Below are 25,000 nucleotides of genomic sequence, written 5' to 3' on the forward strand. Positions count from 1 at the left end.
CTGACCCTCATCCCGATGCTGGGTCTGGGTCTGGGTCTGACCCTCATCCCGATGTTGGGTCTGGGTCTGACCCACATCCAGATGCTGGGGTTGGGTCTGGGTCTGACCCACATCCCGATATTGGGTCTGGGTCTGACCCTCATCCAGATGTTGGGTCTGGGAACTCCCCATTGGCTGGGCTCAATCAGAGGGGCGGGATCAACGGTTGTCTTTCAAATTCCCTCTGCACCAATAGGACAGCTCTCCAACCAATCAGAGCAGAGCTAGCTGATAGATTACACTTTAAACACATCTTTCTCAAAGAAAGGGTTAAAGGTGCTCTAAGTGATGTTGGGTGACGTCACTTCTTGTTGACGTTCGAAGTATTGTCAAACAAAACGGAGACTAGCTCGCCCCTCCCTCCTCCTCATCCCGTCCCCTCCCCCTCCCTTCCGTGCACTAACCCCCCAAACCCCACCCCCAAATCCTTCATGTCGGTAATTGGCTGGAACACTGTTTGTTATGTTTGGTGGTGCAGGTTGGCACAGCTTGTTTTTGTTGCCGTTAGTGGAGCCTGGGCTGTCTACAGAGAGCGGGTTTTTTACAGTGTGTTCAGGGGACAGGCAGCTAGCAGATAGTGAGGAGATGTTTTTACAGTGTGTTCAGAGGACAGGCAGCTAGCAGATAGTGAGGAGATGTTTTTTACAGTGTGTTCAGGGGACAGGCAGCTAGCAGATAGTGAGGAGATGTTTTTACAGTGTGTTCAGGGGACAGGCAGCTAGCAGATAGTGAGATGTTTTTACAGTGTGTTCAGAGGACAGGCAGCTAGCAGATAGTGAGATGTTTTTACAGTGTGTTCAGAGGACAGGCAGCTAGCAGATAGTGAGATGTTTTTACAGTGTGTTCAGGGGACAGGCAGCTAGCAGATAGTGAGGAGATGTTTTACAGTGTGTTCAGGGGACAGGCAGCTAGCAGATAGTGAGATGTTTTTACAGTGTGTTCAGGGGACAGGCAGCTAGCAGATAGTGAGGAGATGTTTTACAGTGTGTTCAGGGGACAGGCAGCTAGCAGATAGTGAGATGTTTTTTACAGTGTGTTCAGGGGACAGGCAGCTAGCAGATATGTGAGATGTTTTTTTACAGTGTGTTCAGAGGGACAGGCAGCTAGCAGATAGTGAGGAGATGTTTTTTACAGTGTGTTCAGGGGACAGGCAGCTAGCAGATAGTGAGGAGATGTTTTACAGTGTGTTCAGGGGACAGACAGCTAGCAGATAGTGAGGAGATGTTTGCTGTATGTGACAAAAAATGTTGTAGCCTAAAAAACGAGTGACATCACTTAGAGCACCTTTAACTCCAAGTCTTCCAGAGTCGCGGCCAAAGCCGATTCCAAAGACAGCTGTTCACCAGCAGCAGCAGCAGCAGCCATAAGCCCCGCCCACCGACTCTACACACGATGTGATTGGCCTGACCAGAATTTGGTTTTTCCAGCTCGCAAGCCAACGGAGAGTTGCTAGACGACCCTGGCTGCAGATTACACCTGCTGCTGCTAGGGGGGGTCTAGATTTCTAGGCTAGAAAAGCAGGACACTATATGGCTGAACAATAACATTATCAGTTCTGTTTAGTTTAAGAATGTTGTTGTGTGACGACACCTGGGGAAGCAAACTTGTAGAGGATCTCCTTGTTCAGTTTGTTTTCATTGGCCAGGGCGTATGACGTCATGGCCACAGCATATGGGTTGGAGAGGTTGGGCAGACGGCTTTCCAGATAGTTCATTGATTTGTGTATACTGTCTGGCAGACTCTGGACAGAAGGAAAAGAAAAGGAGAATGTAAGCATAAAAGTCTGTCAAACGGGTCAGATAACACCAGTGCATCTATTTCAAAAATCCCCTTCTGTTCAGGAATACCAGAGCATTTTAACCTTGGACAACAGCTGAGACTGGACTGAAAGGCAGCAAGATATGTTGATGCCTCGCTTCGACGTGTAAACAATCACATTACTGCAAAAATGAGGCCTCATTAAAGGGGAACTATGCAGTTTATTTTAGCTTTGGAGTCATTTAGTAAGTGTTAGTCCAAGGCCAAACAGCACACCATGACAACTACATTAACGTAAGTGGCTAATAATTATGTTTAAAAAAGACTAAGATGACTAGCACATTAACTTTGTGTCGCTCATCACTAGTGTGGAGTCCGTGAATGAAATGAAAGAGGTGAGGGAAAACAGAAACCTTTGTTTGCAGATGACGTACTCACATTAAAACTGGCAGCACATTGTGTGCGAGACTCCTGCATGGCAATGAGGCAGAAGGCCGTCATGGAGGCATCTGAATCTGCTCCTCTCACATCACCCTACACACAGACAGACAGACAGACAGACAGACAGACAGACAGACAGACAGACAGATACACACAGACAGACAGACAGACAGACACACACAGACAGACAGACAGACAGACACACAGACAGACAGACAGACAGACACACAGACAGACAGACAGACACACAGACAGACAGACAGATACACACACAGACAGACAGACACACACACAGACAGACAGACACACACACACACACACACACAGACAGACAGACAGACAAACAGACACACAGACAGACAGACAGACAGACAGACAGACAGACACACAGACAGACAGACAGACAGACAGACACACAGACAGACAGACAGAAACACACACACATACATACACATAGGCACACACACACACACACACACACACACACACACACACATATTTTTCATATTCATATACTGTATGTAATTGTATTCATCTCGATCAGCTGTCTTTGTAGCACCAAGATTAAGATTAGATGTCAATGAAATCAGTATACGCACAATCATCTCTCCATGGGCAACCGTTCCAACTTCTCTGAACATGCCGTCAGGTTGCTGTGTGTAGAGAATCAGAAACGTCAGGGCTTCACAGATGTGTTTGTTTTGCACCGCCACCAGATTGTTAGCCATGGCTAACACCTTAGCAACATACGCTGTCAGCCTTAGAGAGGAGAGGAAGAGGAGAGGAGAGAGAGGAGAGGGAGGAGAGGAGGAGAGGAGAGGAGAGGAGAGAGGAGAGGAGAGAGGAGAGGAGAGGAGAGGAGAGGAGAGGAGGAGAGGAGGAGAGGAGAAGAGAGGAGAGGAAAGAGGAGAGGAGAGGAGGAGAGGAGAGAGGAGAGGAGGAGAGGAGAGGAGAGAGGAGAGGAAAGAGGAGAGGAGAGGAGGAGAGGAGAGAGGAGAGGAGGAGAGGAGAGGAGAGAGGAGAGGAGAAGAGAGGAGAAGAGAGGAAGAGGAGAGGAGAGAGAGGAGAGGGAGGAGAGGAGGAGAGGAGAGGAGACGGAGGAGAGGAGAGAGGAGAGGAGAGGAGAGGAGATGAGAGGAGAGGAGAGAGAGGAGAGGGAGGAGAGGAGAGGAGAGAGGAGAGGAGAGAGGAGAGAGGAGAGGGAGGAGAGAGAGGAGAGGAGGAGAGAGGAGAGGAGAGGAGATGAGAGGAGAGAGGAGAGGAGAGGAGAGAGGAGAGAAGAGGAGATGAGAGGAGAGGAGAGAGATGAGAGGGAGGAGAGGAGAGAGAGGAGAGGAGAAGGGAGGAGAGGAGAGGAGAGGAGGAGAGGAGAGGAGAAGAGAGGAGAGAGGAGAGGAGGAGAGGAGAAGAGAGGAGAGGAAAGAGGAGAGGAGAGGAGAGGAGAGAGAGGAGAGGAGAGAGGAGGAGGGAGGAGAGGAGAGGAGAGGAGAGGAGAATGTGGAATAGTTTAGTTTCATGTATATACAGATGTAATACACCAGTCATTCCCAAACTGTGGTCCGCGGACCACCTTAACCTTAACCTTAACCTTCATTTTACCAGGAAATCCCCATAACAATTAAGAATATGTAACTTGTAATGACTTGTAAAACTCTGAAGATAAATAATCATCAATCATCATCAATGTTGACTATATCCAAGTGTTGTTATTACTGTATAGATGTAATACTCCATATGGAAATAAGCCTGTTGTTCAAATGAACCTGATGGGCGCTGGAGTGAATAAATAAACAGAATAAGTGGCAGACGTTGTGTGTAGTAAACCGTCTTTTAACGTTGTACTGATGAGATGACCAGTTCTAGTTGTAGTGCTAGTAGGCCTGTTAATTAAGAGGTGAGGATTAATCCAGGTAGGACTGTGTGTAGACATATTTTATTATGTCAACACATAGTCCTACCTATACATTATAATATATATAATGTATTATGAGGTGGTCCACAAAAATTCTTGATCACAAATAGTGGTCCACACACACAAAATGGTTGAAAACCTCTGTCATACACCATTGTCACATAGTCAGGATCTTAGTTAGAGGAGGATGTGTGAACAATTATGTATCATGGATGTTTTGGATGCCTCACCAGGTGCTGCTCTGTCTATGTGCCCAAACAGCAAAGGACCCATCGTTTTTACGGAAGACCAGCTCATTCTGGTAGCCTGGACACAAACAGCACACACAACCAGTTTGAGAAGTCTTGTTACCTTTTTTCTCTGTGATTATAGCATCTTTGGCATAGGTTTTTGCTTGCACTGACAATATTGGTTAAGACATGGTAGTCTATGGGCCCTATTTTAACGATCTGAAACGCAAGTATCAAACGCCAAACGCTAGCTCCACTGACTATAGACTAGCTCCACTGACTATAGACTAGCACCACTGACTTTAGACTAGCTCCACTGACTTTAGACTAGCACCACTGACTTTAGACTAGCACCACTGACTTTAGACTAGCACCACTGACTTTAGACTAGCTCCACTGACTTTAGACTAGCTCCACTGACTTTAGACTAGCTCCACTGACTTTAGACTAGCTTTAGACTAGCACCACTGACTTTAGACTAGCTTTAGACTAGCTCCACTGACTTTAGACTAGCTCCACTGACTTTAGACTAGCTCCACTGACTTTAGACTAGCACCACTGACTTTAGACTAGCTCCACTGACTTTAGACTAGCACCACTGACTTTAGACTAGCTTTAGACTAGCTCCACTGACTTTAGACTAGCTTTAGACTAGCACCACTGACTTTAGACTAGCTCCACTGACTTTAGACTAGCTTTAGACTAGCACCACTGACTTTAGACTAGCTCCACTGACTATAGACTAGCTCCACTGACTTTAGACTAGCTTTAGACTAGCTCCACTGACTTTAGACTAGCTCCACTGACTTTAGACTAGCTCCACTGACTTTAGACTAGCTCCACTGACTTTAGACTAGCTTTAGACTAGCTCCACTGACTTTAGACTAGCTCCACTGACTATAGACTAGCTTTAGACTAGCACCACTGACTTTAGACTAGCTCCACTGACTTTAGACTAGCACCACTGACTTTAGACTAGCTCCACTGACTTTAGACTAGCTTTAGACTAGCACCACTGACTTTAGACTAGCACCACTGACTTTAGACTAGCTTTAGACTAGCACCACTGACTTTAGACTAGCTTTAGACTAGCTTTAGACTAGCTTTAGACTAGCTCCACTGACTTTAGACTAGCTCCACTGACTTTAGACTAGCTCCACTGACTTTAGACTAGCTTTAGACTAGCTTTAGACTAGCTTTAGACTAGCTTTAGACTAGCTTTAGACTAGCTCCACTGACTTTAGACTAGCTCCACTGACTATAGACTAGCTCCACTGACTTTAGACTAGCACCACTGACTGAGTCTGTGGAGGGAAAAGTCCGCTGTGCGTCGGGTGCAAAATAGGAATGATACGTGTGGCGGTTTACAAAGTCAATTGCGCTGGGTGCAAGATAGGGCCCTATGAGTCAATGTGTTGCTTTGAGACTATTAATTCTCAGTGTCCCTAGCTTGTATATCTGGGGCAGGGAGGGCATGCATTACTGTCTGACCACACTGCCTTTTTGATACCAAGTCTACCAATCAGAAACTGTAAAATCCCACATGGAGGGGAATCAACCAACTGTTAAGGTTTCTGGTATCTGTGCAAATAAATACATCTTTGAGCCCACCGGTCTTGATGTGTTGGAGGGCTTCATTACGTTTCTCAAAGCCCACAGTTTCCCATTGGTTGGTTTTGTCCAAATATGTGGCTGCAATGACTGGTAGGGTCATGTGCGCAATGTTTTGCTCTCCACAGCCGCTGGGCTGGACGATCAGAGTACCCATAGAGTCCCCACTAATGGCGTTCTCCACCAGCGAAGAAACTTGTTCTCTCCCTGCACACACACACACACACACACACACACACACACACACACACACACACACACACAAAGCAAAATATTTATTGGGAAGGAACAATTAAAGGAAACTAAAATGCAACCAGTAGAGGTGGTCATATCACTAATAACTAGATTAAGAACAATACAGTACCAATTAGTACCTATGCAGAGGTCATTGTACAGGCACTGTATGCCATAACATGCTGAAATATAACATAATATCTGACCTGTCACTGAGATCTGTGTGCTACTAGGTGTGTTTTGGACCAAATATTGTATAGGAATTCCACTGTTGAGAGTTACTTCTTGTTTACCACCTAAAGGGAGAAACAATGGGCACGTTGGGAGATCAGGTAGCAAATGGTGAAAACATAATATTACATAATTACTACATAATGTGGCTATTTAATGGGTAAACTCACCTACACCTTTAGTAGTGGGGTCTAGCATTATAATGTAAGGAGATTTAACCAGTACGCCTTCAGGCTGGAAAAACAACAATGAGGACAGACATTAGAAATTACAACTATTGGAGCAATCTATATCTGCTGGTGTGCAACAAAATACAATTATGGCTTGAATTTGATTAAAATATTCCTTCGTTGTTGTTCCGTTTCTCTTTATTTATTTACAGTTCATTTTGAAAACACTGATACAGTTTACAATTGTATCAAAGTGAGCTTGGGACCGCAAGGTCTTTGGTTCAATCCCCAGACTGGCAGGATAAATACTAGGTGAGGAAAGTCCCTCCCTCATTACCACCACTGAGGTGCCCTTGAGCAAGGCCCTTAACCTCCAATGGATCCAGTGGCCAGCAGCTCAGACTGTGGTAGTACTGGGCAGCTTCCAGTATGAATGTGATCAGATCAGACTGTGGTCAAAGTTCAGCCATAGCTACGTTGTTAGCTTCTAGCAAAAAGTCAGGCACTGCTAGGCACTGCTAGGCCCTGCTAGGCACTGCTAGGCCCTGCTAGGCACTGCTAGGCACTGCTAGGCACTGCTAGGCCCTGCTAGGCCCTGCTAGGCCCTGCTAGGCCCTGTTAGACACTGCTAGGCACTGCTAGGCACTGTTAGGCACTGCTAGGCACTGCTAGGCACTGCTAGGCCCTGTTAGGCACTGTTAGGCACTGTTAGGCACTGCTAGGCCCTGCTAGGCCCTGCTAGGCACTGCTAGGCACTGCTAGGCACTGCTAGGCCCTGTTAGGCATTGTTAGGCACTGCTAGGCCCTGCTAGGCCCTGCTAGGCACTGCTAGGCACTGTTAGGCACTGATAGGCACTGTTAGGCACTGCTAGGCACTGCTAGGCACTGCTAGGCCCTGTTAGGCCCTGTTAGGCACTGTTAGGCACTGCTAGGCCCTGCTAGGCACTGCTAGGCACTGCTAGGCCCTGTTAGGCACTGTTAGGCACTGCTAGGCCCTGCTAGGCCCTGCTAGGCACTGCTAGGCCCTGCTAGGCACTGCTAGGCACTGTTAGGCACTGTTAGGCACTGTTAGGCACGTAATATTTTGTTTTTGAAAATCGATACAGTATTGCAAAATGAAATATTGTGTATCGATTTTGTCCTATGCCTCATTTCAGTGCCACTGGCGCTCCGAAAACGGACGTTAGAGGCAACAGACACATCGCTGCATGCGAGGCTAGTTAACACTACACTCAACAGCAGGTAACGTTAGCGTACCGTTAGCTAGCAGCTGGATTAAACACGGTTAAAATGCTGACAGCTAAACAGTGTAAAATGTGACTGTATTTCACTGTAGAGGATCCAACAGCGGGACGTTAACAGTCTGCAGCTGCCATTGTTGAAAAAACAACACAGACGGTGCATTCACTTGAAACTAGTAAGCCTCGCGGTGCATTCAAAGTTATTGTAAAATACCCTTTTCCCATCTGGTGGTTGTTTTTGTCGCAATTTACTAGTGAAATAAGTCATTGTTATAAGTTATAGTTCTTACTTTATTATTAAATAATTTCATTTTGACCATATGGCCTTAGCAATAAACAAGCCGTTCTTTAATGTCGCCGACTGTTGTTTAGTAAACTTCTTTTTTCTTTTCTTTTTTTAACTTTATTAAAAAGTACCACTTCAGGCACCGTTTAGGCACCGGCACCGTTTTAAAAGTATCGTTTTAGCACCGGTATCCGAAAAAACCCAAACCATACCCAACCCTACTTACCACTACCAGCAGCTTTTTCTTAATTCCATCACTGAGCAAAGACCCTTTAACAACTGCTTTGATCTCAATGTCAAATTTTCCTTCTTTCATAGGAATAATGATGAAGGGTACAGCTCGTGTAGTTTGGGCCCCCATTTTGACCTCCTGGCGATACCTTATACTTTTAGAGGCTGAACTGCACACATGCTCCTCCTCAGTCAGATCCACAAACACCTTGAAAATGAGACAAAGACTGAAGCATGTGTACTGCATAACAAGGATCATAATCATCAGTTTTATTTAGTGGTGGAAGAAGTATTCAGATCCTTCACTTAAGTAAAAGTATTAATACCACACTGTAAAAACAATACTCTGTTACAAGTAAAAGCCCTGCATTGAAAATGTTACTTTAGTAAAAGTATGTAAGTATCATCAGTAAAATGTACTTAAAGTATAACAGTGAAAGTACTCAATGCAGAACAATCCTCACATTTTTGAAACTGGAAACAGTTCTGTCAATCAGTTATCGTATTTTCCAGACTTTAAGTCACAGTGTTTTTCATAGTTTGGCTGGTCCTGCATCTTATATATCAAAATATATATAATTTAACAAAAGAAAATGCAAATTAGAAGCGTTTCCATCAACTGACAAAGCTTAGTTTCGTCACAAGTTGACGTTACGCATGGTTGTAGATTACAAACGTCTTGCTAAATCAAAGAGTTTAGAAGCCAAGTCCTTTGTCTAAATGGAGAGAGGGAGCATTGTACCAGTTGGCCACCTGTGCAGAATACAGGGTTGTGGCAGAGACATTTGGTGTCAGCGAGACAACCGTTCACCGCTGTGTATACATGGTGCGCAGGGCCATACGATTCAAGCTTTTGAACCAATTCTTCAATTTACCCGACGTGTCTGAGGCTCAGGCTACAGCGCACCGCAACTCCACTACGCACCTTGTGCCACAAGTGTACGGGGCCTTGGATGGGGCATCTTCCCCCATGCGATGGGCTCGATGGTGTAAAAGCCCCCAACGTCTCCTTCCAGGCAGCGCTGCGACTATTGATTTCAAGGCATACGTTTTAACCCAAACTTAACCATAACCATTGCCTAATCAACTTCAAGGCACCTAACCATAACCATTGCCTAATCAACTTCAAGGCACCTAACCATAACCATTGCCTAATCAACTTCAAGGCACATAACCATTGCCTAATCAACTTCAAGGCACCTAACCATAACCATTGCCTAATCAACTTCAAGGCACCTAACCATAACCAGGCGCTGCCTGGAAGGAGACATTGGGGGCTTAAAACACAAATCCGATGGATACCGGGACTAAAGTCATGTGAGTTACATGTTCGCTACGTCACAACATATTTGGCAAAGCTGTTTCCACCTCAAGCAAGCGTAAGAACGTTTTTTTGCGAATTTGAGGAAGTTTTTTTGAATTTTGACGTTTCCATCAACATTTTCTCATGCAATATTGCAAAATGCGCATTCAAATACGTTGATGGAAACCCCACTATGGTGCATCCCTATGTAATGTAATGCTTTACATGGTTTCCTACAGGAGAATGGAAAGACACACCGTATATATTACAATAAGGTTTCCCAAATTCAGTTCAATTCAAGTTCTGGGACACACCACCATGTGAGCAGCTATTACACTTACCAAAGAGTAGAGAAAGGATTACAATCCTTTTCTTTGTTGCTACACATTGTAAATATTTCCTGTTGTTTTTGCCTGTTTTTTTTTGCAAACTCCTTGTCGGTACCCGATCTGTGCTGCCTGCACGATCCGTAATGTGCAAGATGTTCACGCAGGTGCAGATGATAATCCTGTTTTACCGAGGATACAACACTGCACGATCTGTTCAGCCCTTTCGGTCGTAGTTGTAGCGGTCTGCCGTTAGCCTCCACCGGGAAGCTAACGTTAGTTTAGCTAACAGCTAATTCGGCTAACCGCTAGCCGAGACAGCATGTAATAACTTTAAAAGACCCTCAAAATAAAACCTGAAAATAACCGTTAAAATATAGAACAGCTGTTACGTCAGTTCTACTTTACTTTAAAATACAATCAATCAGTACTTGTCTTTATTGTTATTACTGTAGCCTGCTTTTCCCAGTGTTTAGTTTGAGTTAACGTTATTTTAGACTGAATCAAGCTGTCAGCTAGCAGTTAGCCGAATTAGCTGTTAGCTAAACTAACGTTAGCTTCCCGGTGGAGGCTAACGTGGAACAGATCGTGCAGTGTCGTGAATCCTCGTAAAACAGGATGCGCATGACGGATTGTGCAGGCAGCACAGATCGTGTACCGACAGTCCTAATAAAATATCATAGTCTCATTGGCTCTGACCTGAAACACCAGAGCAGAGTAACACTGACTTACGGTGGCAGGACTGGGGGTGTAGTTGTGGAGGATTGCCTTAATTTCCAGCTGCTCTCCACGGACAGCAGAGTACGGCAGCCTGAGATCAATGAAGAATGCCTTCCGGACAATGACCTCTAGCGGCTCGCCAACACAAATTCCTATAAAATGAGAGGGATAAAAAAAAAAAATGATCTGTGTTTTTTCACAGCCAAATGCACTAACATGCACTCCTGGCCGTACCGGCTATCAAAACAAAGAACAGAGAAGTTTGGATTACAACACACAAAGGGAGTATGACATCATTCATAGCTCAGGCCATTACTCCTCTATATCTTTACATACAGTAGCTAATATTAGTTTGCTGTCATATTAATGTTTTGAATGTCAAGTACAGAACCTTTAAGGATAGCAGCACAACTAACAACCCAGTCTCATGGCAGTTCATGAAATGGGCACGTTATTTAATCTATTGATTTGTGTACATGGACACGATTCTCTCATTTATTTCATGGTGGTCAGCACGTTATTTAAACTAATGTATTTCAATGGGAAGCATCTTTCGTGATCACAGCACAACTACGGTAGCGAGTAGTATGAAATGCCGAAAATCCGCGTAAGGAGGTTGGTTGGGGGGGTGGACGGGTCAAACAACACAGGACTTTCACCCCAGAGACCGGGGATCGTGACACGACGTGTGACGTGTCCCGTTCCCCGTTCTTCTTTTCCTAAACCCAACCTTCGTATAGATGCTTCCCATTACGTGTTGACCACCACGAAATAAACGAGATGACCGTGTCCGTGTACACGAATCAATAGATTAAAAATAATGTGCCCATTTCACGAACTGCTGTGAGACCGTGTTGCGACTAAGGCACAAGACAGCTTTTAGTCGCTGACTCCTCACCGTGAGTTCTTGACAGACTAATGCCAGTGAACTGCCAGGTTGTGATTGAGTCTTGCAAAGGAACATATTTCGTCAGTGATGTGGTGTCACTGAAACAAAGAAAAGTGTTAACAGTAAAAGTAATAAAAAAAATGCTTTAAATCCTAGTGGTGTCATAATGAATGAGTGTATTGTTTGTGTCTATATTCCAGTTGACTCACCAGTTTGGTGTTTGTCGATGACAATCAGGCAGTTTCACATCTGACCACAGCCAACTTTCAGGGAACTCGGTGCGAGAACTAATTTCATTGCTGTCCAGGTAACTGTCATCCTTCTCACCTAAAGTAAAGTGTCATTAAAAATGTTAAGGTTTTGACTGTCTTCTAACCACCAGTATGACCGGAACCCAGGGCTTCCCCCCCATCCCTTGTCCCTGTGTCTTACTGCGAGCCAGTATGAGGCTATCCTCCTTCCTCTCAGCTCGCTGGGTTTCCATCTCCTTGCAGCAGTGCAGGAAGGCTGCGGCACAGAGTGCACCATCACTGATGTACTCCGCTCGCATCTCACAGGTGTATGAGAGGTGGGTGTTCTTCATGCCATCCAAACAACACTCACGTTGGAGTTGGTCTTGATATTGACTCACTGGGAAGAAAGAGGGTTGTGGAGGAATGACAGTGAAGAAAGACATAGAGTAAAAGAAAAATGATGAACTGGAAAGCATTACAAAGACAACCACAAACATGTCTAACTCCAAACATTGCAGAGAGCCTGAAGTCTGTGACAGAAGATGAATGAAGATGTGGTTATTGGGTAGTTTAGAGCTGTGGTTCTTACTTAAGCTGGTTGTGACGTCCATTATAGTAGTGGCTCGTTTCTTGCGGCTGGGGGCTGGACATTTTAATTCTGGAAACACATCACAGACAAGATCTTTAACAGAACCCAACAAGGTTGAAACTAGACTTGATTTTTGCATGGCATAGTTCTCCTACAATCAGTGAGGTCCTTTATCTGGTCAAACCTAGCAGAAACCTCCGGTGCTGAAAAATTAAGCCAATGCGGAAGTGCCAAAAACGGCAGTTCATCGAGTGGCCACTTGAGGCTGGCTCCAAAGGGGAGTCAATCCCCTTAGCCCCCCATGTTACAATGCATGCACAACTGTACAGCATAATTAAACATTTTAGGGCTGATTCTTTTTTATAACTCACCCCTTTGAACTATGTTCAGGCTTAAAGTTAAGCATAGGGCATTCTGCTTTGAGTGACAGGAGGGCTGCCCACTTTGAGCTTCTTTTTGGCTCTTCAGAAACTTATTGGTGATGTCACGTTGACTATGTTCATATTTTATACAGTGTATGGGTTAGACACATGGATGGTGTCGGGGTGAGGAAATGGATCTACAAGTGCACTTTTTATTTGTTGAAATGTTAAAACATTATATAAATGCCTTAAAGGGTTGGCTCAATCAAAAACACATTATTTCAGTTACCCCTTGTGTAGTCTCGCATTGACAGACCTTCCTCCACAGCTCTGTGGAGGAAGGTCTGTCTAGTCCACACAGCATTCCGGGATGGGAGAAAAACCTGCTCTGGTTTATTGACATTTCTTTAAACCAATCACAATCGTCTTGGACGGCGCTAAGCACCAGACTCAATGATTGAGCCTCTGCAAAATAGCCTCGGGAAGGAACTTGCTTTGTTGGAATGTATATGAGAAGAAGAAGAATTTTGATAGCTAACACAATGTGCAAGTTACAGAGGACCAGCTTCCTGTAGGGGGCTGTCGAAACAGGAAGTTGCGTATCTTACCAAGATTTATTCTGATTGACACCAAACATGACACAGTTGTTCCGCATCGGGGCTTGAGCATCAATGCCAAATTTAGAGTGAAGCGGCCATTAGATGGCGCTGTTAGAATTTATTTTATTAATTAGCCACATCGCAATATATGGGAAACATACTTTGCTGCTTTGCATACTCCTCCTGGGCCGTGAGTCCAATCTGCACAAAAACTTGGACATAGACTCGGTGGACCCTCATGACAAAAAGTTATCAAAAGATTTTTGATAGCTAAAACAGTGCACAAGTTATGGAGGACCAAGTTCCTGTATGTGGGTGTTGAAACAGGAACGGTTGTATCTTGGCAAAAGTTATTCCGATTTACATGAAACTTAGAATGTGTGGTCTACATGTGATGTTGCGTCTGCCAGTACCCCCGATTGCAGGAAGACGAGGGCCCGTTCATCGCTGCTTGCAGCTTTAATTACTGTTGAGTTTGAGTAGGTTTGTGGTCATCCATGATTTGAGTTCCTGCAGGCAGTTGACAAGTTCTGTGGGTGGAAGCTGGGAGGTGGGGTTTGTGCTGATATAAAGCTGAGTGTCATCAGTGTAGCAGTGGAAGTTGAGTCCATGTTTACGGATAATATGACCTAGGGGTAGCATGTAGATGGTGAACAGCAGAGGACCAAGCACAGAGCCATGGGGCACGCCATGGTTGGCAGATGCTGGATCAGAGTTGGAGTCATTTAGGTCGATGAATTGTTTCCGGTCAGTGAGGTAGGACCGGAACCAGGACAGTGCTGTGCCACTGAGGCTGATGAGCTCAGAGAGGTGGTGGAGAAGGATGGTATGGGAAACTGTAGGGAAAAGCTGCAGAAAGGTCAAGGAGGATGAGGATGGTGATGAGGCCATTGTCGCCAGCAAGCAGGAGGTCATTAGTGAATTTGATGAGGGCGGTCTCAGTGCTATGGTGGGTTCTGAAACCAGATTGGAGGGGTTCGAAGAGCTCATGGTGGGACATGTGGTGTTGAAGCTGGGCAGCCACTGCTCTTTCCAGGATTTTGCTGAGGAAAGGGAGGTTGGAGATTGGACGATAGTTGTTGGGGTCATCTGGGTCTAAGCCTGGCTTTTTGAGAGTGGGGCTGACTGCCGCCATTTTAAAGCTGGATGGTACCACACCAGAGGCAAGAGATGTATTTATGATGTTTTCCACTGGATGGCAGAGGATGGGAAGACAGGCCTTGACCAGGGTGGTGGGCATTGGGTCAAGACTGCTGGTCTAAGTCTTGGCAGAGGTGACCAGTTTTTTTACTTGGTCGGCATCCTGTGGAGAGAAGGGGGATAAGCAGCACTGAGGTGAGCGGGCAGTTGAGTGGTGAGAATCCTGTTGGGGCAGTGTGGGGCAGGGGGAGAGCCCAGGAGACTGGAGCTGCCGGTGGATAGTGTCCACTTTCTGCTGGAAGAAATCCAGGAACCTGGAGCAGATGTCAGCTGCATCTGAGGGTTTAGCGCCATCAGGAGAGTGAAGTAGACGGTTGAGAAGAGCAACTTGGGGTGTTTTTCTTGATTACCGATGATTGTGGAGGAATACCTTGTTTTTGCCAGAGAAAGGGCGTCTTTGTAGTTCGTGACGTGTTCTTTAAATGCTTCACAATGGACAGTGAGGCCGGATCTTCTATATCGTCTTTAGACTTTACGCCCTTGTGCCCTGCAGCTGTGAGACCAGAGATCTGCTCCCATATTTTTCTTCAGCGACAAGCAGTTTGAAGACTTCGAAAAACAGCGGTGTCCGCCTGTATACCAATTGACAAACCAGCTACATCCTGCCGCCAAATCTCCACCCGAGCTTAGAGGCGTGCCTCGGCCCCGTTCGCCGGGCTGGCACCCCGCTGGCTGCCAGCAGTTCTGCGCCCACTTACCGACGGAGGAACTGAAGCGGCAGACGATGGCAGCTGGGCGGACAGTCAGGTAAGGATACCACCAGCGGCGACACCCAGACATCCCGGAAGGGGATCTCTTTGGCGAGTAAGAGTCCGCTGACCTGGATCCCCCTAGAGATGGTTCTCTAGTCGGCACCAGCTCTCCTTCCTCCCCTTTGGGAGAACTGGAGCTCAAAACAGAAGAGGATTACGGAACACCGCATCAGCGGCTTTCTCTTCTGCATCAGGCGGGCTCCCTGTCCACCGCTAAGGTTTTTGTTCTCGACCTGTGCGAATGCTGAGTAAGCATTCTCTGAACCCGTGAGATGGATGGCACCAATGTCTCGCTATGCACCGTTCACCAGGGTCCAAGGCGACACGGAAACGGAGTTCCCAGCGGTCCCGCCACTGCAGCAGAGCCTGGCCTCCATCCTGCTTCCGAAGGCCACTTTTTCCGTCAGACGGAAGCCCACACCACCATCTCCCCGGGACCAGTTCCATGCTCGCTTCACTGAACCCGCGCACCTGTGTGCCACCTAGGTGAACATCACTCTCCACTCTCGTGTCTCCGCCATGACCGCTAAGCCTTTGGCTGTCCCCCGGAGTTATAGCGACATCTGCCTGCACAGGTCACAACTCCCAGCCAATAACAGATGTGTGCTCTTGGATGGTCCCTGGTGGGTTGTTTGGACTGCACCTTGGACAGCCATGAGCTATAGGTAGTGGAGGGGATGCGGAAACACACCTCCTGGAGAGCGGCACCTCAGCCACAACAGCAGCACCAAGATGTCAGTTCGAGGAGACTGCGCCCCGCGGGCTGCGGCTGTGCCTCCCCAAGCCCTGGCTCCAGCTCCACCGTACTGCCCTCCGTATGTTGAGCTGTAACAGCAGAGCCCACTGTGTGAGCCACTATGCTGTACACGGATCTTAAGTCACAGAATAACTAGCGGCCTTATTCATTCAGCGTGTTATGCTTGACGGCGGTCCACTTTCCAGCGCTGGTGTGTGGAGAAAGGCTCGGACACCAGATTTCAGATTCTATGAGTATAGGCATAGCCCTCTAAGATCAGGCACAGGCCACCTGCTCCACCAACACTGGCTGAAGAAAAATGCTGATGTTGGGAGCAGATCTCTGTTCTCGCAGCAGTAATATACAGTAACTGTGGACGTAAGAGAGGCCCGTGCAAGGCACAAGGGCGCAAAAGAAATCTCCACAACTGTGCATGCACCAAGGATAAACCCAACAGCTCTTAGAGGGCTATGCCTATACCCTAGAATCTGGAGTTACAATACGTAACTATTGATAGTCTAGCTAGCTGTCTGGATTTAACCTGCAGAAATCTGAGTAGCAGTTAACCATAGTCTTCATAAATCCACCAGAGGTTAGAACGCCAACACAAAGAAAGAGGAAGGTGAGAGACAACTGGCCGGAAATTAAGGACATCCGGCGGAATTTCCGGCGGCACCTGAACAATCCCGGAAGTCCCAAAGTTTAAGATATCTGTTGCTGAGATTCTGGCTAGACAGCAACAAGTGATTTCTCCGAAACATCTGTATGTCCAGATACCAAAAAAACGGGAATAAGAAATATAATTTAAGATGCAGTTCTTCTACTGTCCACTAGATGCTTACTCCTAAAAAAAAGCACTTGACTTATGGCCATGAATAAAGGTCTATGTGCCTGCTTCTCTTAATTAGACTAGATATGTCATTGGTACAACATTAAGGCTTAAAGAGGGGTATGTTCAGGAAAGGGGAAATTAAAGTATTGTCACCTTGTCTGTAGGGAGTTCCAGAAGCCGTGTTGGAGTCAAACATCAGCCCAGCATCGTAGAACACGCCCATACCATTCTTCCCTCCACCTGGTGTGCAGCCTGTGTCGTACTTCTCTACAGTATCCCACACCTGAGCAGAGTGGAGGTCATTCATGCACACAAATACAAACCATGCTTACAGGATGTAAGTTAAACAGAAATACTGTTTTCCAAATTCCTATGTCAGTTTTCTTTTTAACTACCCAAAATAACATGGATGGTTTTTGGCAAGTACAAATCTGTACTTTCATTAATTTTGGGGTGTTTATATATATATATATATATATATACATACATATTCCAGTCTGTGATTAGCCATCAACATACATTCCTTTAATTTGAGTCTAAATAATTCCTAATTTATGCTTTTCTAACAAAGGTATTAGGTATAATTTCCTATAAATTAGGTTTATTGACCATGAATTCCAAAAATACGTGTAAAACTAAAGTCAATAAGTTAGTGTTACGTAGTGTTGATAACAAAAAAAGTGACAAACATTGAAAAAAGCATCAAAAGTGTTGAAAAAAGGAACAAAAAACGTAAGAAAAAGTTAAAAACATCGATAAAAAGTGTCAACAAAAGTGTTAATTTTCACAATGGTAACATTTTTTAAATATAAAATAAAGAAATGACCTTTTTCTGGGTGAGACGGTGCTTGTTGTTTAGGACGTAGACGCCTTTGTCAACTGCCACCAGTCCCACTGTGGCCCCTGGGTCTCCAGTGACCTTAAGACCAAACAACATGCGAGGCTCATAGGACGGAGCGGATGTCGATGGCTCCAGTCTCAGCTAAATGTGAAAAGGGAGGTCAATAAATGGGACATACAGTTTTGTATGTGTTAAATGTGCTGTAGGTAGGATTGTGAAGATCCAGGACTTAGCCAAAACATTTGAACAACAACTTCCCCTTTCTGCTAAAGCCCAAAACGGTCTCCTAAGCCCCTCCCCCCTACAAGGGAGAATGAATGCGTGTGCATGAGCAATGATTGCCACGCAGTTATACCCCCCCCCCCCGGCCCTGATTGGTGCATCTGAACAGTTAGACACCCCCCTGGCCCTGATTGGTGCATCTGAACAGTTAGACACCCCCCCCTGGCCCTGATTGGTGCATCTGAACAGTTAGACACCCCCCTGGCCCTGATTGGTGCATCTGAACAGTTAGACACCACCCCCCCCTGGCCCTGATTGGTGCATCTGAACAGTTAGACACCCCCCTGGCCCTGATTGGTGCATCTGAACAGTTAGACACCCCCCTGGCCCTGATTGGTGCATCTGAACAGTTAGACACCCCCCCCTGGCCCTGATTGGTGCATCTGAACAGTTAGACACCCCCCCCTGGCCCTAATTGGTGCATCTGAACAGTTAGACACCCCCCCGGCCCTGATTGGTGCATCTGAACAGTTAGACACCCCCCTGGCCCTGATTGATCATCTGAACAGGGAGCGGTGGATTTTTGCAAATCTCACTCCAGGCTGTTTTTAATGACCTGCTTCCTGTAGTTCTACTGGAACATCGGGTCAGTTTCAGCAGATATGACAGAAAGGGAGTTTTATAAGTCTTACCTACTGCACCTTTAAAGCAGTTACATGAATGAAAAAAAGCCTGTGTGTCCGAGAAATGTCAAATAACTCGATCAATTTGTGTGTGGGTGTCTTGTCCTCCTAAAGTCAGCCACATCTGTGTTGTGTGTCTCACCGAGCCCATGCAGGAGTCCTTTACATCCACCCAAATGGAGTCTGATACCACTTCATTGTCATTTGTGTGGTAGTAGGCTACGATGCGGAACGATGGCAGCATGTTTTGGGTAACGGGAACATTCAGGGAAATCAGAACTTGACCTGAGCTCCTGTAACGTCCATTTTTCACCAGCTGACCTCTGCTCAGGATCTAGGGACACACATTTGAATATTAGTTCTTATTCGACGTGTATATGCACACGTGCAGGTGTAAAACATCTCTCACCAGGTATGTGATGTTATTGTTTTGTTTTTCCTGCCCGCTGAGGATGAGGTTTAATTTCAGGTTGTCTCCTAATTTCAGCTCAGGTGTATCCACACCTGCAAATGTGACATGTGATCAGTGTGACACTGAACAGATGTTATAATGTTTTTCCCAATCTGATGTTATTATCTCCCTTACCTATGTGGATGTAGTTGTTGCTTGGAGAGGTATATGGGAGAGCTACCATGGTGGCTGATGCTTGCCTTTCCTTTGAAATACGATTATCGTTGGTCTTTGCCTGCAAATAACGACACACACAGGTAAGCATTCACTATACAAACAGGTGAATAATGAATTCCTGTAAAGTCCAGAGTCTATTCTCTCCTTTCCTAACTTATCGTGGCTTTTCCTGGCATAGCGTAGCCTAGCAATACAACATTGCTAAATATAATGTGGGATAAACATAATAATGGCAATATGAAGTTCACTATTCCAATACTGTAAGCATTTACATTATATAATATAAATATAGATACAGATATAATACAGTAAGGGCACTAAAAATCTGCATGGATCCACAGGTGACAGCTTTCCTTGCTCTTCAAGTGAATATCAAAATTGTTGATTAATGTAGGTTTAAGCTTCCATTTGCAAACCACATTTACAGACTTACGGTGATTGTCAGTCTTTGTGCCATCGCCACTGTATTGATGGAAAGCTTTGCCATGCCATTGGCTGCGGTAATGCCATCCACCTGGCCGGGTTCGACCACCACTGCAACACGCTCTGCCGGAGTGCCGTCAGGATTCACAACTTCAATCTGCCATCAGACACACAAACAGCTGAACAATCAGAAAACGTGTAACTGTCTTATGAAAACATCTTATTACGTAAAAGCCCTGACACACCGAGCCGATAATCGTCCGTCGGACAGTCTGGCGAGGTCAGTGACTCGAGTCTGGTCGGTGTGTTCATGCCGTTGTCCGTTCGAGGCCGACCTGACTTGCTGAGTCAGAGGGCGAGCAGTCGGACTCAATGACCAATCTGATTGGTGGCGAGCTAACCCGGAAATAACGAGCGGGATGAGTGAGCACGGCCTATTTCTCTCTTCAAATGTTGTCAGAAACACGTTTCAGTGAACTATTTTAGGACAATATGAGATCGTACTCCGAACAAGCCGCCATTACTATCAGCCGGGAAAGAAAGACCCACATGACCCCAAACTTCCTGGGGTCGGGTCGCGGGGGTAGCAGCTCCAGCAGGGGACCCCAAACTTCCCTTTCCCGAGCCACATTAACCAGCTCCGACTGGGGGATCCCGAGGCGTTCCCAGGCCAGGTTAGAGATATAATCCCTCCACCTAGTCCTGGGTCTTCCCCGAGGCCTCCTCCCAGCTGGACGTCCCTCCACCTAGTCCTGGGTCTTCCCCGAGTCCTCCTCCCAGCTGGACGTGCCTCCACCTAGTCCTGGGTCTTCCCCGAGTCCTCCTCCCAGCTGGACGTCCCTCCACCTAGTCCTGGGTCTTCCCCGAGTCCTCCTCCCAGCTGGACGTGCCTCCACCTAGTCCTGGGTCTTCCCCGAGTCCTCCTCCCAGCTGGACGTCCCTCCACCTAGTCCTGGGTCTTCCCCGAGGCCTCCTCCCAGCTGGACGTCCCTCCACCTAGTCCTGGGTCTTCCCCGAGACCTCCTCCCAGCTGGACGTGCCTGGAACACCTCCCTAGCTTAGCACAGATGGCACCCAGGGGGCATCCTTACCAGATACCCGAACCACCTCAACTGGCTCCTTTCGACGTGAAGGAGCAGCGGCTCTACTCCGAGCTCCTCACGGATAACTGAGCTTCTCACCCTATCTCTAAGGGAGACGCCAGCTACCCTCCTGAGGAAACATGACGCGTTGTCATTTCTGCCATTTCGCGCAGAACGTACGCTCAAGTCGGCGTCTCTTCAGTGTGTTCGGAGGCACTTCTTGGACCTCGGGGAGCCTGATCAGTCCGACTGGCTTTACTGCCAACGGTCGGCCGTCGGGTTGGTGTCTCAGAGCTTGAAGGACAAACTCATGTTCTGCACTAATTATTATGCCTTTACTGTACATCATAATGAAACTCATAAAAGATCAAAACATCTCTCTAGTCAGTTACAATTATTAAAAGAACATTAATTAGCAGGCAACCTGGCCATCTGTGTTTCCAAAGAGTAACTGTAATCAGTAATGACATTTTTTCTGTAATGGCTTTTTTATTTGTAAGTAGAAATATAGCCATACTTTTGCTGGTAATTTATATAAATCTAAATAAGGACTTTACCGTAACATCAAAGGACATTCCTGGTTTGAAAAATGTGGGCGTTCTCTTAAAGGTGATATTGTAAGGTGATGTAACAATCTGGATATTTCTCAACTCCGCCTCCACCATTTCACCCCCTGTGAATGAATGCAGAAACACAAAAATTGAGCGTCAGTGTCAGTTCTGGCAGGCCAAGTAGTCAAGACGCTGCTAACCGCTATTGGCCAACAACATGGTCGCATCAGCTGATCTGCATCAGCTGATCTGCATCAGCTGATCTCTCTGCTGGTCAACTCCCCTCGCTGGTAAATGGCTACTTAAAGTTGCTTTAGTTTACTCCAAATGCTTCCTGCTCGCATCTATGCAACCCACCTCCTCCCCAGGTCCACCTTGTCATGTATAACATGACATACGATTCTATGTCATCGTTGCTGCTCTGTTCATATGGGGGAATAGTTTAGCTCTCCCAGTCTTAAAGGTCCTATGACATGGTGCTCTTTGGATGCTTTTATATAGACCTTAGTGGTCCCCTAATACTGTATCTGAAGTCTCTTTATATAGACCTTAGTGGTCCCCTAATACTGTATCTGAAGTCTCTTTTATATAGACCTTAGTGGTCCCCTAATACTGTATCTGAAGTCTCTTTATATAGACCATAGTGGTCCCCTAATACTGTATCTGAAGTCTCTTTATATAGACCTTAGTGGTCCCTAATACTGTATCTGAAGTCTCTTTATATAGACCTTAGTGGTCCCCTAATACTGTATCTGAAGTCTCTTTTATATAGACCTTAGTGGTCCCCTAATACTGTATCTGAAGTCTCTTTTATATAGACCTTAGTGGTCCCCTAATACTGTATCTGAAGTCTCTTTTATATAGACCTTAGTGGTCCCTAATACTGTATCTGAAGTCTCTTTTATATAGACCTTAGTGGTCCCCTAATACTGTATCTGAAGTCTCTTATGTAGACCTTAGTGGTCCCCTAATAATAATAGTAAAATGGTAATATTGATAGTTCATTTGACCCACACATGATCAAACATAGTGAACAAGCACAAATGGTCTCTTTCTTACCGCTCTCCGTCAGCACACTGACAGCTACATATACGGAGCTCCCCACCAGTTTAGAGATGTTGTAAGTCTGTGTGATGTGCTCGCTCTTCAGTGTCACCTCTCCAATACCTTTCTCTATCTAATGTGACATAATAGAAAAAAGCATCGTGAAATACAGTGATACAGTGATACGGTGATACAGTCATGGAACAGTTGGAGGTACTACAGTGTAACTTCTTACCGTATGTCAGCCTGGCATTATTATCATTATTATTTTTTTATTATTGTATGTCTACTGCAAACACATGGGAAAAATCGTGACATTTTCTGAATCGTGCACCCCTAATAGGAATGTAATACTGTAACTGAAATAACTGCAGGCGTCAGGAAATCCTAGATATTTTCATGTTTTAGAGTCCCACAAGACACATGAGTATGTGATCACCTGCACACTCTGAAGAGAAGCTGGAAAGCTCTTCTTTTGACCATCTTGCATAACCCCAAACACCACGTAGGCCATCCCATCCACCTCTTGACCAAACAGATACCTAAATCCACAAGAGAGGGACATGTTTTGAAGGCCACAATTAAAAATGGGAACAACAAAAAAACAATTGAGAACAATTTCTCATTTGCAACGATGACCTGATCACATTCACACAGTTCCACATTCATACTGGAAGCTGCCCAGTACCACCACAGTCTGATCTGACCACATTCATACTGGAAGCTGCCCAGTACTACCACAGTCTGATCTGATCACATTCATACTGGAAGCTGCCCAGTACTACCACAGTCTGATCTGATCACATTAATACTGGAAGCTGCCCAGTACTACCACAGTCTGATCTGATCACATTCATACTGGAAGCTGCCCAGTACCACCACAGTCTGATCACATTCATACTGGAAGCTGCCCAGTACTACCACAGTCTGATCTGATCACATTCATACTGGAAGCTGCCCAGTACTACCACAGTCTGATCTGATCACATTCATACTGGAAGCTGCCCAGTACTACCACAGTCTGATCTGATCACATTCATACTGGAAGCTGCCCAGTACCACCACAGTCTGATCTGCTGGCCACTGAGCAGCTCCACTGGAGCCATTGGGGTTAAAGGAACACGCCGACTTATTGGGACTTTGTCTTATTCCCCGTATCCCCCAGAGTTAGATAAGACCAGACATACCCTTCTCATCTCTGTGCGTGTTGTAACTCTGTCCGACGGCCCCACCGCTAACCTAGCTTAGCACAGATCCTGGAGGTAACTGGCTCCATCTAGCCTAGCTTAACACAGATCCTGGAGGTAACTGGGCTTCTCAGGTGCTGCGAGCAAATCACTCCGCCTAAGTAGCAGAGAGCAGCAGTGCTTCGCCTTTCTGAGAATATAGTTCCCAGTATGTATACGGTTAGAAGATGGCTGTGTGTCATGTGACCTTGTTATTTGTTCACGCTGTGACTCTACAAATCACAACATGTAAACAGGAACATGTTGGTGTTATTTTGTCACTTATTGGGAGCAGTAGGCTAGATGGAGCCAGTTACCTCCAGGATCTGTGCTAAGCTAGGCTAGATGGAGCCAGTTACCTCCAGGATCTGTGCTAAGCTAGGCTAGATGGAGCCAGTTACCTCCAGGATCTGTGCTAAGCTAGGCTAGATGGAGCCAGTTACCTCCAGGATCTGTGCTAAGCTAGGCTAGATGGAGCCGGTTACCTCCAGGATCTGTGCTAAGCTAGGCTAGATGGAGCCGGTTACCTCCAGGATCTGTGCTAAGCTAGGCTAGATGGAGCCGGTTACCTCCAGGATCTGTGCTAAGCTAGGCTAGATGGAGCCGGTTACCTCCAGGATCTGTGCTAAGCTAGGCTAGATGGAGCCACGGTGCCTCCACGGTTCAGTAGCTTTGAGCTGGAGCTGGACTGTTTCAGTTCTGCTGACCCGAGCAGATGATTTGTTACCAGGTTCAACGACTGAACAGATCAGTTCTGACCACCAGTTCTTGCTGGCGGGCCCAGATGAGCGTTTCAAAGGTTATTATATGTTGAATGGGTGAACTGGTCTCAGTTCTGTAGCTGGGCTAAGAGATCTCTGAACTTTCTGGCTGAGGATCTAGAACAATTTCCAGACTCTCTGGCAGCAGGCAGCTAACGGCACTTCAAATTTTTCTGTTGGTGACGGGAGGGTGATCGCCTGAATGAACAGTTCTGTTCCAGACCTGAAATAACGCAACTATTTGAACTTTCACGCAGTCGTTCAAACAGTAAAAGCTTTGGTGCGCTAATAGCGCTCTCAGCAACGTTCTTGACGGTGAAACTCTTTATATCGCGAAGAAGAACAAAAATCGTTTAACAAAAACGAACGGCACTGTAAACTCTTATTTCATATGTTGTTAATCATCGCTGTGATATACGGACGCCGTTTATTAACATGAACAACAGGCTACTATATTAACGTGCTCGACTCTGCTGCCGGCTGGTTCGGACTGTACACTTTCGATCGGTTTTTATTGCTGCTATATTTGTTTGTATTTACTATTGTTTGCTCCTGGCTTATATAATTTAGGGCTTTTTCTGTATGCAGAGAGACACACACACACACACACACAT

General features: G+C 46.0%; 1 protein-coding gene across 1 annotated transcript in view; it reads right to left on the bottom strand.

Moving 5' to 3' along the window:
* The window catches only part of LOC144513284 (complement C3-like), a 45,143-nt gene that overhangs the window by 12,078 nt on the left and 8,065 nt on the right, over window positions 1–25,000 (bottom strand). Inside the window, 23 exon segments of the mRNA XM_078244315.1 lie at window positions 1,630–1,780; window positions 2,236–2,331; window positions 2,838–2,997; window positions 4,381–4,456; window positions 5,992–6,198; window positions 6,432–6,521; window positions 6,627–6,690; window positions 8,380–8,592; window positions 10,746–10,885; window positions 11,632–11,720; window positions 11,832–11,949; window positions 12,055–12,252; window positions 12,445–12,513; window positions 17,079–17,208; window positions 17,752–17,907; window positions 18,814–19,005; window positions 19,081–19,175; window positions 19,258–19,357; window positions 19,733–19,879; window positions 21,362–21,477; window positions 22,415–22,532; window positions 22,839–22,941; window positions 23,739–23,743. Of these exon segments, the coding sequence (XP_078100441.1) occupies window positions 1,630–1,780; window positions 2,236–2,331; window positions 2,838–2,997; window positions 4,381–4,456; window positions 5,992–6,198; window positions 6,432–6,521; window positions 6,627–6,690; window positions 8,380–8,592; window positions 10,746–10,885; window positions 11,632–11,720; window positions 11,832–11,949; window positions 12,055–12,252; window positions 12,445–12,513; window positions 17,079–17,208; window positions 17,752–17,907; window positions 18,814–19,005; window positions 19,081–19,175; window positions 19,258–19,357; window positions 19,733–19,879; window positions 21,362–21,477; window positions 22,415–22,532; window positions 22,839–22,941; window positions 23,739–23,743 (2,833 nt within the window).

This window comes from Sander vitreus, unplaced genomic scaffold (assembly GCF_031162955.1).
Source record: "Sander vitreus isolate 19-12246 unplaced genomic scaffold, sanVit1 ctg201_0, whole genome shotgun sequence".
NCBI classification, from domain to species: domain Eukaryota; kingdom Metazoa; phylum Chordata; class Actinopteri; order Perciformes; family Percidae; genus Sander; species Sander vitreus.